The sequence below is a fragment of the Diplotaxodon limnothrissa genome, linkage group LG7 (assembly GCF_057381915.1).
Source record: "Diplotaxodon limnothrissa isolate DT_005_m linkage group LG7, D_limnothrissa_male_GT1.1, whole genome shotgun sequence".
NCBI lineage: Eukaryota > Metazoa > Chordata > Actinopteri > Cichliformes > Cichlidae > Diplotaxodon > Diplotaxodon limnothrissa.
The window spans coordinates 2,882,566-2,901,073 of record NC_140602.1 but is presented as its reverse complement, the minus strand read 5'-3'; the positions used below and the strand labels follow the sequence as shown (position 1 = coordinate 2,901,073).

The following is an 18,508-nucleotide window of genomic DNA, read 5'->3' as shown; positions in this document are numbered from 1 at the left end:
GACCCCCACAGCTCCCACTAACAACAACAGCCGTTTTATCCACGTTCCCCTCATTCTGATAACACACCAGCCTCCCAGCCAGACAATCCAACGTGAGAGGACACAAAGAAGCACACACACACAGCTCATCTACTGACTGGACGAGATCAAATAGCTGATAACTTCTGATGTGAATGCTATTAAATCGTTAGTTGAGCAGACACGTGAACATCGCTACCCGCCCATCGCGGCAGGTACGCCCTGCAGCAAGCAGCGTCAGGGTCATGGGCAGGCCCTGTGCGTCCAGACCTGCCCAAAAAAGTGACTGTGCCTCATGAATGTAACAGACAATAAAAGATATATTGTATATTTAAGAATTCTTTGTAAGAATAGTGTGTTAATAAACATGGTCCAGCCAAATTAATTAAAAACAACTCTCATCTCCTCATTGAATAGCTAACCAGTCAATTAGCCTGTAGTCCAAGCGGGCAGAAATCTCAGACTTGATAAGTATCCCTCACGCTTCTTTGGGACTAAAAAGAGGTCTGCAGAAAAGTCTGCAAAGACCAAAACACCACCATATTACCAGATGACGAGGGGAGGTGCACAACAGACTATCACACAAAAATGACTACATTCCTCAGTGGCTAAAGGATAAATCTAACGACAAAAATCAACTCCTACTTCATCTCATTAATATTACGAGTCCACAAGTAAACTGTGTCTTTTCTTTTTTATTCATATTTCTAAGTATGTGTGAACCCTGAACCCTGAATATTTCTAAGTACTGATTGTAAGATGTGACTGGATTAAAGAAAGAAATTATGGTGAAATGATGACTGAGAGGCTGTACATTTCTGCATTTATCATACTGATAACATAAACGTATGTCTAAGTTTTACATATAAGGACATATTAATGCCGCTGTTGTTTACCAGGACAGACTCATATGCAAACCGATGACCTCGGACTTCTTTTCTTTATTTGAGTCACAGATGATGAAGGTCGGTTCTCTGAAAACCTTTTACTGTATTTTAATCTATCGACCTGCTGGACCTGCTGGGGTCTTTCTAACTGAATTTAACGACCTTCTGACATCGATCATTAAACTGGAGAAGGTTGTAATATTGGGAGACTTAAACCTTCATATTGATGACGCTTCCTGTAACACTGCTGCTGAGCTCATCACTATCACTGAGTCTTTTAACTTTAAGCAGCATGTTTCTGGCCCCACACATACAAAGGGCCACACACTGGATCTTGTTTTCTCCTGGGTTTAAATATACATGATGTATGTGTGGAAGATGTCCACATGAGTGACCATAGTTGTATATTCTTTAATTTGTCATTTTACGTGGATCCTTCACCTCCTAAATTGATGATCCAAAGGCGGATTATAAACCAGGATGCTGCTAGAAGGTTCTCTGCCATGTTTGACCCTCGCATGGCTCAAAATGATATGGATTCACTTATTTTGTCTTTTAACAATCAATGTAAATCTATTTTAGATACGGTGGCACCTCTGAAACTAAATGTTGTCCATTCTTCAAATTTCTGTCCTTGGATAAATGAAAATATTCGAAATTTTAGGAGATATTGTCGCAAATTAGAACGTTTATGGAAGGCTTCCAAGCTTGAGGTCCATAGGGTACATCTCAAGGAATCAATTTCCTCACTTAACGACATGATAAAAAATGCCAGAACTGAATATTTTGCTAATCTAATAGCTTCAAAAAAGAAAAATCCCAGAGTATTGTTTGATACAATTAAAAACATTGTCTCTCCTGATATTCCTCATGTACCAGTCTATACTAAATCTGATTGTAATGAATTTTTAAACTATTTTATTAATAAGGTCGCTGCCGTCAGGTCTAATATTTCTCCATCATCCTCGATCGGGGCGATCGTGGCTCAAGAGTTGGGTGTTCGTCTTGTTCGTCTTGTAATCGGAAGGTTGCTGGTTCGAGCCCCGGCTCGGACAGTCTCGGTCATTGTGTCCTTGGGCAAGACACTTCACCTACCGCCTACTGGTGAGGGGCCGATGGCGCTTCTGTCAGTCTGCCCCAGGGCAGCTGTGGCTACAACTGTAGCTGCCTCCACCAGTGTGTGAATGGGTGGATGACTGGGTGTGTAAAGCGCTTTGGGGTCCCTAGGGAGGACTAGTAAAAGCGCTATACAAATACAGGCCATTTACCATCCTCTCAGTATCACACTGACACGTTGCTGATATCTGGTCCTCTTTTACTCCTGTTACCTTACAGGACATCAGTGCTCTGCTTGGTCAAATGAAACTGACTCAAGCCACCTTGATGTACGTCCTCCATCATTTTTCATTAGTGTGTTTGACTCTATTGGCCCCTGTATTCTGGAAATAATTAATACTTCTCTTTATACTGGCTCAGTTCCCAGCTAACAAGCTATTGTTGAACCAATATTAAAGAAACCAAATATGGACCCATCTCTTCCAAGCAGTTACAGGCCAATATCTTTAGTATTTAGTATTTAGTATTTAGTATTTATTTATTTATTGTCATTGTCAAGAACAATGAAATTGCGTTTGGGGCTTCCATACAACCCAAAAAAAAGAAGAAAATAATAAATACCCCTTAAAACCCAAGTGTACATATTTAACCCAGTGTGACTCCAATGCAATAAGACAATCCTTAGCAATAATGTTCGTAGAAATTCAGACAAAGACCTGAGAAACATGACAAAATACAACAATGCAACCCATTCAATATTATTGTACTGTGAGATATGATATCAGATATGATAGTTATCTATTTAAGAAAGAGGGGGGGGGGGGGGGCAGGAGGGGGAAGAGAATAAAGATATGATGCACCAATGCAGACCAGTTCATTGCTATTAAGAAGTTGGATATGGTTATTGTCCGTGAGAGGGGGGCAGAGAGTTCAGGAGCCTCACAGCCTGTGGATACAGGCTGTTGGCCAGTCTGGATGTTCTGGCCTGTATAGACCTGTACCTTCTCCCTGAGGGCAGCAGATGGAAAAGGTGGCGCGCAGGGTGATGTTGGTATCAAAATTAGCATTGGTGTCAAAGATCTTGGAAAAAACAGTTGCAGAACAACTTAACAACTTTTTGGAGAAGAACAATGTTCTGGACATTTTCCAGTCTGGTTTCCGCAAATTGCACTCCACTGAAACCGCTTTGCTTAAAGTGTCTCTGATGGCAGCAGACACTGGAGAGAACACCGTTCTGGTTCTGTTGGATCTCAGCTCTGCTTTTGATACTGTTGATCACAGCATCATGATAAATAGGCTGAAGGACTTGCTTGGGATTACTGGTGTTGTTTTAAAATGGTTTATGTCGTATCTATCTGAGAGATCCTTTACTGTCTGTATGAATCATGTGCTGTCGGAAACATCAGTTCTGCCTTCTGGGGCACCTCAAGGATCTGTTTTAGGTCCTATTCTCTTTTTGCTGTATATCCTCCCTCTAGGCCACATTATCAGACGTTACAATAATATTGCTTATCACCTCTATGCTGATGACATTCAGTTATACTGTTCTTTCAAAACTTCTGAGTTTTATAAATTGTCTTGTTTAAATAATTGTCTGTCAGAAATCAAACAATGGTTAAATGACAGTTTCCTTCAGTTAAATGCAGATAAAACAGAAACCTTGATTGTTGCACCTGATCACATGCTCTCAGAAATTAGGCAGCATATCAGTTTTTTAGACCCTTAGAAACGTAGGTGTTATATTTGACAGTTCGATGTCTCTTGAGAAACACTAAACAATTTGTCCGGAACTGTTTTTATCATCTAAGAAACATTTCTAAACTCAGGCTACTTGTGTCAAAGGCAGAACTTGAGATGATTCATGCTTTTATCTCTTCTCGTTTGGATTATTGTAACAGTCTTTTTTACGTGTCTCAACAAACCAGCTCTGGATCGCCTTCAGTCTGTACAGAATGCAGCGGCAAGACTTTTAACTGGTACAAACAAGAGGTCACACATTACTCCAGTTTTGGCTTCTCTTCATTGGTTGCCTGTAAATTTTAGGGTTCATTTTAAAATTTTAGTTGTAACTTTTAGAGCTCTGCACGGTGAAGCTCCCCAGTATAACTCTGACCTGTTGAAACCTCGTGCTTCATCCCGAGCACTTAGGTCTTCAGGTCAGAGGCTACTGGTGGTCCCACGTACCGGGTTTAAAACACGTGGGGATCGAGCTTTTCAGGCACCGAGGCTGTGGAACTCCCTGCCGTTGTCTTTACGCTGTCTAGACTCTACTGACTCCTTTAAAAAGCAGCTGAAGACATTTTTATACAAACGGGTTTTTAATTAATTTTAACTTGTATGCCTGATCTTATTGTGAAGCACTTTGTGATTTTTATCTGTGAAATGTGCTATATAAATAAATTTTACTTACTTACTTAATAATAAAAAATAATCGAGTCCTCCTCAGGTTTTAAAATAACTTTATTTTACAATCCCAGATGAACAACATGTGACCTGTTATACCTTCTCGTTATTGGTTCAAAAATAACAGAAGCAGTGTGTAAACTAAGTAGACCCCATAATTCAATACTTTTTAGCACCAATAAGTTAAAATAATTCTTCCCTCTCATGCCATTATGGAGGAATCTTGGCCAACTCCTCTTTGCAAAATTGCTCCAGTTCATTGAAGTCCTTGGGCATTTGTGTGTGCGCAGCTTTCTTTAGAGCTCATTCAGCCTTTTAATTGGCTTGAATGTGGTCTGGACATTGACTGGGCCATTGCAACAGCTTTTTCTGCCATTCTGTTTTAGATTGACTGGTGTGTTTGGCATCATTGCTCTGTTGGTCAAGTCCGACAGATGGACTCACGTTTCACTCTAGAATACTTGATGTACAGAGGCGTTCCTGGTCAGCTCAGTGAGTGCAAAGTGCCCAGGTCCTGTGGCTGCACAACAAGAATAAATTGTTACCCATCAACCACTCTGCTTGACAGTTTATGTGCTGCGTTTGATTTTCACCAATTGTGGCACTGTGCACCATAGCTCAATATCATAGTTTGATTTTGTGTGTGCAAAATACATTTTTGCAGATATCTTGTGGTTCAGATACAATTTTCCAACCCTAGCCTGTGCTGCCATGTTCTTTTTAGAATTTAGAGGCTTTCTCCTGGTAATCCTTCCAAACAAGCGAGTCTTGTTCAGTCTTTTTCTTTGGATACTTTCATTAACTTGAATATTCTAATAGAGCCCTGTAGAGTCGGCGATGTGCATTTCTTTTCCAGTTTCTCTGAACATTGCACAGTTTGACCTTCTGGTGATGTTGCTGAGATGTCCAGTCCTGGGAAGATTGGCATGTGTCTGACATTGTTTTCCACTCGTGAATAATCTTTATCGGTGTGGAATGATGAACTTCAAAGTATTTGAAACTTGTAACCCTTCCCAGACACACACCCAAATCCTCCAGACCTTCTAAAGATCAGATGATATTTTGTTTATGTTTCTTTTATCCTTCTTTCTTTCTTTAAATTTAAATCCTAATATGTAAAAGCTTGACAGTGAAAGAGTGTAAATATTGATTAATGTTGTTTTCAAAACTGCCTTTGTGGTCTTTCATACTTTGCATGTCTTGGAACAAAAACCACAGACACACCCAAGGTTAAAAGTATAATGTTGTCACGGTTGTTACGGTTCCATTATGAAACAGGTTACATTTATCAGCAGCATGTCTTAGACCACCCATATCTTTCAATTGAGCTGTAAATTTCGTGTCAGTGACATACCTGTAAAGTTTCTTAACTTCATCTTGAGTTTGTGTGACATTATTCCATTTAGAAATTCTGTCCATAGCCAGACAGGGAGGCACATGCATAGGTGTGTGCAAAAATAGGTGCTCCAGCTGAACACATCCCTATTTCCTGTACCTTTTTCCAAGTATTTATGAGTCACATCCAACAAAGTTTTAAACAATGGCTTCACTTTGATGGCAACTACACACCTAGAAACCTTCCAGACTACATTTGACTTTTAGTAGTCAATTGAGTGCATACATTTACAGCAAATTGTTGTTTTTGGTCATAGTTTTTCCCTTTCGAGCCAGACGTTAATTGATTTAGTGAGGCTGTTGTGGCAAAGGATTTGGCACACACAGCAGTACAAGGTAAATGCATGTTTATTCACTGTTGCTTTTTAAGCTGTTTGTTCTCTGCAGCTGAATATGTGCTTAGAACAGTTCTGTCCTGTTCTCTCTATCTTCTCTGGGCTCCAGCAGTTACTCAAATAGGGAAGGCTTAATAACACAATGCCTGCCAGGACACCACACACCAGGACCCACTGGACCACCCCTCCACTGCATCTGAGATACATATCACACCATCACCTCACTCATAATTTTGTTAAAATAAAATAAAAAATTAAAATTGCTCGTTAATCTATAGTCAATCTATAGTCAGTCAAAAAAGAAGGAAAACAAAAACCTAATTTGTCCTTAAAGTTGGGAAATTACTGTTACACTAGTCAAAACATGAAAAAACCCACAGCTTAGCTCAATAAGATAAATATCTCAGAATGAAAAAGTACACTAAAGAATGAGCTCAACTAAATTTTAAATATACAAAAGAGATTTAAAAATTCCAAATCTAAACATGATACAATAAAGAGATTAAATCTTAAATGAATTAAAGTATTGTTTTTGCATCTGTAAAATTATGCAGAGTTAATGGAGTTGGAGTTTAGCATTGCAGCACAATCAGGTTTACATAAAGTGGACCAAGAGCCCTTTTATTCACTCACAGGTGACGTCCAAGCCGTACAGTCATCATGCATTCCTGTTTTTCTTGCTGCAACTGTTCAATGTCAGTTCTGTGAAAGATAATTCTTAAAAGGTATTATCTGTGGATCTGTGTATTGACAAAGACTACAGGTCGTGACTACATTTAACCGGAGCAATAAAGCTATTTTTACTTGTGGCTATTTGCACAATAGAAGGGGTAAAAAGAGATGACACACCAGTCTAATGAACTTGAATGCTTGCACCTGCACACCTGTGTTTTTCAATATTTTGCACAACACTATATCATAATTATTGTATCACAACATATGGATATATTATACTATATTTTCATGAATCAAATAAACCTCTTTTCAAAATGTCAATTTCTGGAATTTGCACATTAGCTGTTCATTATTATGTCATAACTGTTCAAACTCCAGGAAAGGTAGAAAAATGTGTACTCTAGTTATTTGTAGTGAGCACTGTAGAATTGCAAACATTTTCCAGGGTAGTCAGCGATGTCATTGCAAAAACACGCTTAAATGGTTTTGACCTTTTTTTAAAAAAAAGAAATGTATTTTAAATGAGATCGAGTTTGAACACACTTTAATATAACAGACGGTCATGTTAAAAACGGCACTAAAAGCTTGTGACGAGATGCTCGATCCTCCAGCTCTGCCCACTGCACTGCTGAATGATGAGTTCATAGTAAAAGTTTGCTCCCTGGGCGATTTCAAGGCATCTGTTTGTTGCTTTGTTTATGATTGCTTGGCCCTGCCACAGTTTGAGAGAAAGTATGAGGCAACAGTGCACAACAAGTGTTTGTAAAAAAAAACATTGGAGTATGTCAGTAGGAGCATCTGAACATTTTTGACTTTAGCACCTCCCACCAGTGGCACCTGAAAAGACACTATACAGGGACGCCATTTAAACATTACCATGATTGTTATCGACCAAGATCTTACTTGTTTGAAGTCCCAGTGCATGTGTAGTTCATTCGTTTTTGCCAGTGGACACTCCTGCAGGGTGGGAGAACTTCCAGAGCCTGGATCAACCAGGCAGCGATCACTGTTATAATTGTGAGATGTAATCCCCCCAATGATTATTTCACCATCTGTGTTGTAGTAGCAGTGCTGTTAAAAGGAAAAGTAATAATTTCAGATTATTTTTTAGTCATATTTATTATCCTGGTAGTTTGGTACTCTACATTACCTGTGGTTGTTGGAAGTTGCATCCATGCAGGATGGGGATATTTCCTGGAACAGGTCCTTGGTCCACACAGTGGCTCTTATGAAGGTCGTTCCGTAACTGGAGTGTCAAAATTGCTTAATTGCTTTGTACTGAATCATATACTCACTGTGTGGGTACAGTTTCTCAAATATATATTTAAATCTCCTGGGCTTTGCTACTACATGTTTTTTTAAACTTTTTTTTTTTAAATTTACCACATTTAGAGTCTTAAATCATGGAAATCCTCCTGAAATACAACTGAACTTTTAACACAACCACATTTCTTATCTTGAACTTACTCTAATAGATATTTTTGTCCTTGTGACAAAGTGCTCAAAAAGCAAAATAAAAAGCCACTTACCACACCATAACCCAACATGTTATCCCATGTTGACAGACTGGTGTAGACATTTTCCAAGTACCATTTGAAGGGTTTACATTTAAGCGTCTCTCTGAGCTCCTTCCTCTGAGACACATCACCAATATCGACCACGTGATCCTGTGTGTCAGATGTCACACCAGAAAGCATGATTTCCACAGTAACATTCTTATTTCTGATGATATTTCTGATCAATAAGAAGAAAATATTGTATAGACTTTATTGTATTGTATAGACTTATACAGTGAACTTTTAAATAGAACAATATATTTAGGGACAAAACAGCCAACCACTAAAAGGAAGCATCTCTCCTGAATAAATAGGACAAATAGTATGCCAGGTACAAAAAAAGTTGAAGAAAGACATTCCTCAGTTTAAGCTTGTAATTGGTAGTGTAAGCTAATTTGCATTATAAAGTAATTTATAATATAGGCCAGGGGTCGGCAACCTGCGGCTCCGGAGCCGCATGCGGCTCTTTAGTCCTTATAGTGTGGCTCCGCGTGGTTTGGGAAAATAAATTAGAAGTATTTAGCTGAAGTGTATTTTATTTGTCTTTAGTTCTTTTTTAACTTGTAGCTCTAAATTGGAAGATTATTGTGATATTGAAATATAAAAATAAAATTATATTTTATTATTTTTCATCGCTCAAAATAAGCATCACACTCGCGGAAGCCGGTGTACCCGCCGAAACAACGTGCATTTATCGAGACTTTCAACCCCAGGTAGGCCAGTTATGGATCTTCGGATCCACATTATGCCAGCAGCTGTTCTCCACTGTGAACTATGTTAAAAACAAACACCGCTCACACCTTACAGATGACAGCTTACAGTCCTTCGTAAAGATGAAAGATGAAAGTGACTTCGTACAGCCCCGATTTGCAGACGCTGTGCGCAGAGGTTCAGGAGCAGAAGTCCCATTGTAAACATACCACAGCAGACCCGACGATGTTTCCATGAACACACTTTTCAACATCTCAGGTAAAATACATATTTAGGCAGAAATTTGCAAATATCTATTTTTTTTAGCAGCATGGTGCTTTTTTTCCAATTACTTTTTAAAAGTCAGGTCAAGGCTCCAAAAGCCCAAAGGCGATATGAGGGGGGCGGCTCACAACAGTTTTTGTTTGCTGGATCATTGTAGTTCAGCTTTCCTTTTGTTATATTTCTTTAAGAGTTCAAAATGTGTTAATTACATAAATAAAATGTAATTTTCTCTGTAGCACTTCATGGATTTCACAAGCAGCACACCTTAGTTGCTCTGTGGATTCTTTTAAAAAGCAGTTAAAAACTTTTCTTTTCAAACAAGCCTTTTGTTGATCCACGTATTTTATATTCTTTACATTATTTACATTTGATCTTTTACATTGCGTATAATGTCTATTGATTGTATTGTTTATTTTAATCTTTGTGTACAGCGCTTTGTGACTGCCTGTCTGTTAAAAGCGCTTAACAAATAAACTTTACTTACTTACTTTAGTTGTTCACACAAAGCATAAAGGTAAAAAACAAACAAACAATATATGCAGTGTTATCTTCATTTTAGGTGTCAAAAAGTATTTGCGGCTCCCAGTGTTTTCTTTTGCTTGGAAACCGGGTCCAAGTGGCTCTTTGGGTGTTAAAGGTTGCTGACCCCTGATATAGGCTATACATACTCAGCTGTGATGATCCAGATCTGTCCATATAGAAATAAACTTTATTGGATACCTACTTTTCTTATGTTCGGGTCCATATCTATATCCTTGGACTCTGTTAGAGTAGCCTTGCAAGATTTGCAGTTTGTGTTTGTGTGGGTCTCAAACTTAAATGAGCTGTGGGCCCCTGCTGGCACTGTCATGTCATGTGAGCAAACAAGAAAACACTCACAAATATTTCTGAAAATGTAGTCTTTCAAATACTGTATAACAAGACAAAATTGCAAACGTGAACACAACTTTTTTCCCTCCCTCTTAACTAACTGAAGTCTTTCATTGAAGTACCAAATCAGGGCTCGCAAAATTTCAAAATCTCTGGTAGCCCTTCCGGCAGACACTCTTCAGTTTTTGGTAGCCCAAAATAAATTTAAGTAGCCTGAAAAAAAAGAGGACAATTTTTTGATTGACTTAAAAAATTGTTAAAACATAAATTACAACAACTGTAAAAGAATACAATCATCAACTCAAATATTTGGTTCTAATTGAGCAGAAATTTCTATGAACTTGTAAGAACTGTGTAGAACATGAATCAGTCTGTGTCAGATCCTGAATCTGACATTTCCACTGAAGTCACGGGTAAGAGGTAAGTGGAACCAAGATCATTTGCTTTGTTTGCAAAGGCTGCTAAATTGTGCCAAAGGTAGTTCACTCTTTGCAACATCGCGCTGTTCTAAACAGCTTTTTCTTCTGCGTTTCTTCTGGACTTCTTGTTGTGCTTGGTTTATTTTTAGTAGTTTTTTTGCAATTGGCGTTTGTTCTGGGAAAGATACTGCAGACTGAGCAATAATGCATTTCTTGCATTTCTCATGGGTTCTAATGGGGTCTTTCTTAAAATTACTGGTCCCAGTAACAAAGGTGCTTGTCGACTCAGAAATCGAGGGAAACAAGACACACCCGGCAGAACATGATGTTATTTAGCTCGTCATATTCCAGCCACAGAAATTCTTTTGTCCATGAAACCAAAAAAAGCTGCGCTTTTGTTTTTGCCTCATAGCCTGATTTGTCATATCTTTTCCGTTTTGTGATCGGCTTTTCTTTGGTGGTCCCTTCTTCACCCTGACCTGTCTTATTTGGCTCTGCAGAACTAAAATACCTGCGTAAATCCATCTGCTTTTACACAGGCACTTGCATAATGATCAGCGATTCTCTGCGCAATCAACCTGGATCACAGGTTGAAGCTTGCTGCGGGAGATTTCACTTGTCACGTTTGAATAGTAAGCTAATGAGTGATAAGACGATGTCAGAGGAACTGGTGCGCAACTAATCTGTCACTCACCAGCAGAGATGGGCAGTAACGCGTTACTTGTAATGCGTTACTGTAATCTGATTACTTTTTCAAGTAACGAGTAAAGTAAGGGATTACTATTGCAAAATCAGTAATTAGATTACCGTTACTTTCCCGTAGGAACGCTGCGTTACTGCGTTACTAAAACCGTGATTTTTTTTGCGAGAATGTCTCATGACAGTGACGTAAGCAAGTGCGACGTTGGTGACAGCAGCTGTGTGCAGATCAACAATGGATAATATATCGAGTGCGGGAGAGAGTATGAGCGTGCAGCGTTTAAAGCGTGGAAGTACTGACCTTACTTTGAGTTTGATTCCATAAAAAGTGACAAAAACATTAGCGTCCATCGTGCGTGGGAAGAAAACTTCTTTTTACAGCGAAAAAAACCCCTAAACTTCCGAGCAAGCACCGAGTAGCTACGACGTGATGGGAAACTCACAGAGAAACTCGTGGATCCTTCCACTGACCGCGGCACACCTGCACCAGGGTAACCCTCCGCCTACCCTGCTCCTGCTTTACAGGTGAAAATAGAGCAAAAGGACCGCTGAGTCTTTGACTTTATTTATTTTCTGCTGTGTTTTACTTGCATCTGTTTGAAAGAGTGAGTGAAAACACAAAAAATATTTTATTTTATGTGCTGGAATGTGTAGAAAATAGGTTTAAATGTTAAACTAATTTATTCAAGTCAGAGAATGTTGCATATAATTAAATGTTTTGCTTGATGCATAAAGTTAAAAGATTAAAACTGATAAAACAAGTTAAAAAAAGAGACTTTTCCATTTGATTACATTTTGTATGATGGATTATGTAGAAAAAGTAGAATTGGGCTGAAAGATCTATCACTTTATCACCTCTTCAGGTTGTAAATCGTGTTTTTAAAAAGTAACTAAGTAACTAAGTAACTAAGTAATTAATTACTTTTGAAAATAAGTAATCAGTAAAGTAACGGGATTACTTTTTTGGGGGAGTAATCAGTAATTAGTTACTGATTACTTTTTTCAAGTAACTTGACCAACACTGCTCACCAGTCAGTAGCTGCCGCTCTCTATTCACAGTTTGCGCCATCGCAAAGTGAAAGTGAAGCAAAAAACAAGCGGAAATTCAAACGCGATTTCAATATGTCACATACTGACAGCTACGTTTGCCAAAGAATGCAAAAGCATTGACATATTCTTTCTTCCTATGACAGCCTGACGGGCAGGGCTGAGATGGATTTTGGTAGCCCGAACAGAAAAATCGCTAGCCCCTGGACGTCGGGCTAGCGATTTTGCGAGCCCTGCAAATAAACACTTGGTCCTCTCTTTCTGGCCAGACATGTAGCAGCACTTCTGCTATCATTTGGTTTCTATTTAACAAAATAAAAATGCAGAAATAAGTGTACACATTAGTTTTTGACTCTGTCACTGAACTAACACAGCCAATCCCTCAACATGTTTCTCTGCTCATATTGCCTTCATATTAACTCATTTTTAACATTGTACTCAACAACAAACAAATCCAAGAAAAAATTTCAGGGGCCAAATTGCATTATATTTCTTCACGTCTATAAGTACCACAAGTAGGGGTTTGAGACCCCACCTACAGCAGACCATGGAAACTAATACCATTAAGCTCGTGGCACACTGATCTTAATGCCAGATGAGGTTTGAAACTCTCCAGTTTCTGAGTCACCAGTGTTGGTGGCTTTTACACACTATGTGTCGTCCTATATGGTGACTCCACCAATAACTTTATACAGCCTCACCTTTTGTCTGAAGTAACATGTTATATTTTCCATTAGACTCCCCTCCCTGAAAGCCCACTTTCGATTGATTAGCTACCATTTTCTTATCAGAACTCAGTGCTTGAAAACCCCGCCTCCTCATGTCTGCGGTGACCATATAAGGAAATCTGTGCCAAACTGACATAATGTTAGCACAAGACTGGAAACAAACATTGCAAATTAAGCTAACAGGGGTTGCATTTACACATACTGAGCTAATTATTTCGAAATCTAGTCACATTTCAGATGAGTATCCAATACATAACAGAAAAAAGCAAGAGTGCAGTAGGTACAATTTAAATTAATAAATGTGTGTGAAGAAGTTGAATTAGGTGAAAACACCTTTAGATCATTAGCACACATGATATGCAGTATTTTTAACAGACAATGTTTCAAGAATACAAAATTTTACAGCGTATTCATGTGAAGGACAGATTTCACATGTTCTGTTTATAATCTAATGAGTTTGACAAGTAAAACACTCAAGAATACATATACTAAACTAGAGATGGCACGATACCACTTTTTTATGTCCGATACGATATCATAAATTTGGATATCTGCCGATACCGATATGAATCCGATATAGTGTTTTTTAATCAATAAAACTGTTTTTTAATATCTTGCTGCTTTTTGTATAAGTTCATACTCAAGTTAAAAACAAAACAAAACACTAAAGCTATTCTGTTAAACCTGTATGCAAAAAATACACTGCACCCAAAAAATTTCATAGTTCAGCAAAACTGATCAATCTAATAAACTTAAACCTGCTCCATCCTCCCTATTCTGGTATTTTAAAGAGTAAGCATCCTAACTAATCGGGCTCTAAAACTCCCAGCAAAAAAAAAATAGGGAACCCCCTCCACCTCATGATGCTTAATCGACGTAATCAACCTTAATCTGATCCAGTGTGGAAGAAAAATGCACAGAAATCAATTATTTTTCAAGAATAATTAAATAGATTCAACATCTTTCTTCAACAGAACTGCACAGATGGTACCTTCCCAAAGGAAAAAGTACTGTACTAGGGTATATTAGACTTAACAGTTACTATATACAGTTATGGACTTCTATACATTTTACATCAGATTAAAACTTTGGGTGTAAGATTCAGATAATTATTTATTAAAAGCTCGACATTTTAAATGAGAATAAGAAAGAAAAGTATGTCTTTGTGCCCCCTTCTCCCTGTTCATGCCCTATCGGCCCCCCTGGCTAAACTTTGCTAGATCCGCCCCTGCACAGTTACCAGCCGTCAGCTGCGTAGAAAAAGATCCTGGAGTAGAAAGTAATATTAAATACATTCTAACAACAGCTGATCAAGCTTAAACGTGCTGCTGTTGTTCAGCCGCTGGTTTCCTCTTTCTGGCACGAAGTGGGCCAAAAACAAACAAGAGACACGGACTCGCGACAGAAAAGCCGATCAGCTGATCATTGATCAGTTTCACATTGAAGTAGCAGCAGGAGAGAGAGAGAGAGAGGCAGTCGCTCCATATATCGGTTGATAAGCTTAACGCTGGAATGCTTTACAAACATTCAGAGATGAACTTACACACTTGCTTTACTTCTCTCTGGGGTAACTTCCTCGGAGATGAAATGCTGGTTTGGTAGCGAAGCTCCAAATACTCAACCAGACCGCCGACAGGTCTCACACGCCACAACCGCTCTATCACATGATACATACTGCTCCAAAGTGCTACAGTTATGAGGCGAGTTACGGCGTGTCGCAAGTTTTGTGAGGTGCTTTTTTGATATTTAATGGATCGGATTACATTTTTTATTTCGCTCCGATCCAGTAATTTACGTCAGTATCGGACCGATACCGATACGTAATATCGGATCGGTCCATCTCTATACTAAACATAAACTTTAGATTATAAATCATCATACAAACCTCCAGTGGGACGTTCCACGCGATAAATACATTTTTCTTGTATTCATCTAACCAGATATCTGCCACCCTCAGAGCATTTCTTCTCATGGCAGGGCTGAGATCAGGTGCATATGGTTTATGGGCCCTCTCGATGTGGGCTATCCTCGAGCAGGGCACAACCTCTATACTTCCTCCGCACAGCCACACCTGAGTAGACACAGATCAGACGGCCGTGATCGGCAAATCTTCAATCTTAAATAGTTTAAAAGCGTGGACTATAATATTATTACTAATAACTTACACGAATTCCAAGTTCAACATTTTCCCCACCATAAACTGTCATCCCACCATCCAGCCCACCAATTTCTCCAAGAAAAGCTCTGTCTGCTGCAAAGATTCCCATAACAGAGGGACTCCTGTGCAAAAACCAACACATGAGTTTTTTCCCCCAACAATTCTCTACCTATATTGTCTGCAATCCAATGTCACTTGAGATACATTTTGTGATGCTGTCTCTATCGCCTCTTTGCTTGCACGCTTCACGTACTTCCCCGGTTGTGATTCATCCATCTTCTTTACCCACTCAGAGCTAAAGTGCTCGTATGTGCACCACATTGCCCAGTCAAAGCCATGAGAAAATGGGATATATCTTTCCACGTGTAGGTCATCAAAATGGACCTTATCAAAGACAGGGGACACTACAACAGTCCTGTCAGCTTTGATCCTGTCCAGCAAAGGTTCTGCCCTGCAGAAGAGGAACAAATAAGACACCAAGAGAACTTTCCAGTATGTCATTTTTCTGTTCATAAGATTTCATCCAAAATTACTGTTTTTATCTGAACTTGAAGCGCTAGCAAAAGAAATAATTCATTAAATAAGGAGGGAAACAGGTACTTCATTGGTGGAGGATGTGTTCCTCGACTTCCTACTTTACTCTTGTTTTCCTGGGGGGAAAAAACAAACCATAAAGTTAAAACATGTACTTACCATCCTTCTGTGGCTTCAATATGGGCATCTAAAATGGCCACAACGTCAGCTGTGGCATGCTCCCAACCGGATATCCGGGACTGTGATAAGCCCATTTGTTGCGTATGTCTCACTTTCTTCAATAATCCGGGCATCTCTTTGTTAATTTGATCTATGTAGTCTTGTAAGGGTTTTCCAAGGTCATCTGGAATTGAAATAGAGATCTGTGACAAAGCTGATGTAGTTCAAAATACTGAGTGACATTAGCGAGGACTATCTTTGTAAGCTTACTGTAATTGCTGTAGTCATCCACCAGAATGATTTCTTTCAGCAGCTTCTTTGGAGTGTGGGTGATTATACTTTGTATTGCTCTCTTAATGACAGACAGGGCCTCATTTATGTAGATGAGTATCACACTGATGCTCGGCAGATCTTTGGGATATTTCTTTGCCAGACATCTAAACGGCGTGAGATGGTGTGTATTAGATTAATGTTTTAGTAAGCTCAAACAGACCATTAGCCCAGCCCCGTTTTTCGAGGTTTACTTGGGAGTAGTGAGATAGTTTTAAGCTCTTCTAGGACAAAGGATGACAACATTGGAATTTGCAGCAGAAAATAAATAAATAACTAAAAATACTTGACCGTCATGGATCTCATTAATAAAATGTACCTGCTGTCTCTTGTGTCTTGAAGCTTCCTGTCAAGTGGCAGCTGGTTACTCAGGAAGGCATTGTATCCATAAATCTGAAACAGACCTTCAGCTTCCTTCTGCTCTTGTTCTGTCAGGCCATCGCCCCACTTGGTAAACAGGACGGAGTTTGGGTATAACTTTGGCATAACGATCTTCTCTTCTTCTTTGTCCACATTTCGTAAAATGGAATTTGTGAAATTCTTTTGACCTAAAACCTCGGTTAGCTTTGCTTTTGTGGAGGTTAAAAAACAGAAGGATGAAAACTGTTATTCATGGTTGGGGCAAAAAAAGAAGAAATTGGCAGAATTGTTTCGACTTATCAAGTGCTCTTCAAAAATTCGTCACACAGATCAAATCTAGCATGCATCTTTCCCCCTTTGGGTTCCTAACATTGAAAAAGAAAAAAAATGTACAACACCACCTTCATCATGGCCATATTTATATCTATATTACCGAATTTCCCAGGGGAACCCACCCGAGGGATTAATAAAGTTTTATCTTATCTTATCTTATTTGTTATGATTAAATACAACAACCAAAACATGAGCACGGTAAAGCAATGTCTATAAAAATGAAAAATGGATGAATACGCTTGAAGACCATATGAGATGGACCAAGCTGTGTTTAACAGCAACATTCGCCAAGAAAACTATACACAGGAAACCTTAGTGGACAATTCTTTTTTTATGCAATGAATAGCATTAAAGAAAAAGCATTGAAAGGAGATTTCTCATTGGTTGCAACCCTTATAGTTAGCAGTCTTGGCTTGCTCTGTCTCATTCAGTTCTGCTTTCAGGTAATGGTAGCAGTGGTGGCGATGTAGAATCCCAATAGCATTTTGCTCTACACTGGAAGCACATCCTCCAGACCAACCACCAACCAACACCACCATGACTTAACAGAGCAACTATTCATAAAAAGAGAGCCATGAGATTGGGAGTACACATTTACTTTTGACACACATACATTTCTTGTGAATGGTGGATTTTTACAATGTGATAGCTAATAACAGGTTAAGCTATTTCACTGAAGGGTAACTTTATCAATAATGTTGAAAAGAAGTCAGCGTGTGAGAATGTGAACTTTGAAACTGATACTCACTCAGTTTGTTTAGAGTCTGTTCGATCCTCTCCAGTTTTCTCTTTAAAAGTTCTTGATCAGCTACTCCCTCAGGAATAGATTTTCTGGGTGTACAACTTCTATTTGTGTAGATGATGAAAATGTATAGTGACAACAGAAATGATCCGATTATTCCAACTCTTCGTATGTTTACCTTCATTGTGGTTTCTCACAGAGGATCACAGTGTAATTATGTCCTCTGCAGCATTTCAGCTTTCTGTGTCCGTTTGAACAGGCTTTAAAACTCAAGCTGTATAATAAATCATATCTTATCTTAAAGTTTAAACATTTCTGAAAGAAAAAAAACTCACACAGCTATTAAATAGTCTTTTACTGACGTAAAGGTGCAGAGGTGATGCCAACAACCGTTATCAGGCTAACAATAAAGGTTTCAAAGTACACACAGTAAATTTCATGTGCTTGTAAAACTTACTCAGCCTCCTTTCTTTTACATGAATTCACTGTGGTTGTAATTGATGTAAAAATATTAGCACATTTAGGATAAATGACAGCCTTGAAGCATTAAATATTACAGATAAGATTATGCTTGTTGTCCATTTCTATTTTTCTCTCTTCTTTCTCTCAACCAAAAGTTGAACACAGTAAAGCAATAAAATGTGTGTGAAAATAAAAAGAAAGGTCAGATGGTTATTGTAATAGCACCTCAGTGAAGGACGAACACCTGGAAGCAGGAATTCTCTTCACCCAACATGCAATTTATTTACAGATGCTGACAACAAGGCAGGTTGGTGGTATGAACCACAAAATAAGAAAGCTGCAAAATGCAAACTTACAACTCCATGGC

The 18,508-nt window shown here is 38.7% G+C and overlaps 1 protein-coding gene across 1 annotated transcript; it reads right to left on the bottom strand.

The window, feature by feature from the left end:
* Window positions 1-7,346: 7,346 nt before the first annotated feature.
* Window positions 7,347-17,863, bottom strand: LOC146627547 (putative polypeptide N-acetylgalactosaminyltransferase 8). Its single transcript, XM_085359000.1, has 11 exons — window positions 17,686-17,863; window positions 16,564-16,813; window positions 16,185-16,351; window positions 15,915-16,098; window positions 15,475-15,672; window positions 15,229-15,343; window positions 14,949-15,134; window positions 8,299-8,436; window positions 7,920-8,015; window positions 7,673-7,840; window positions 7,347-7,481 (listed from the first exon to the last, which is right to left on the bottom strand). The coding sequence occupies exons 1-11, from the start codon at window positions 17,861-17,863 to the stop codon at window positions 7,347-7,349; spliced, it is 1,815 nt and encodes a 604-aa protein (XP_085215126.1).
* Between the last annotated feature and the right edge of the window lie 645 nt (window positions 17,864-18,508).

Bases quoted from the DNA above. Each gene is read 5' to 3' on its own strand.
- LOC146627547 (XM_085359000.1), bottom strand. From the start codon at position 17,863: ATGAAGGTAAACATACGAAGAGTTGGAATAATCGGATCATTTCTGTTG. The intron at 8,437-14,948 runs GTTTGTATGATG...TCTGACACACAG, and splicing joins CGTGGAACGTCCCACTGGAG to GATCACGTGGTCGATATTGG. The intron at 7,841-7,919 runs GTAATGTAGAGT...TCCTTTTAACAG, and splicing joins GCAACTTCCAACAACCACAG to CACTGCTACTACAACACAGA.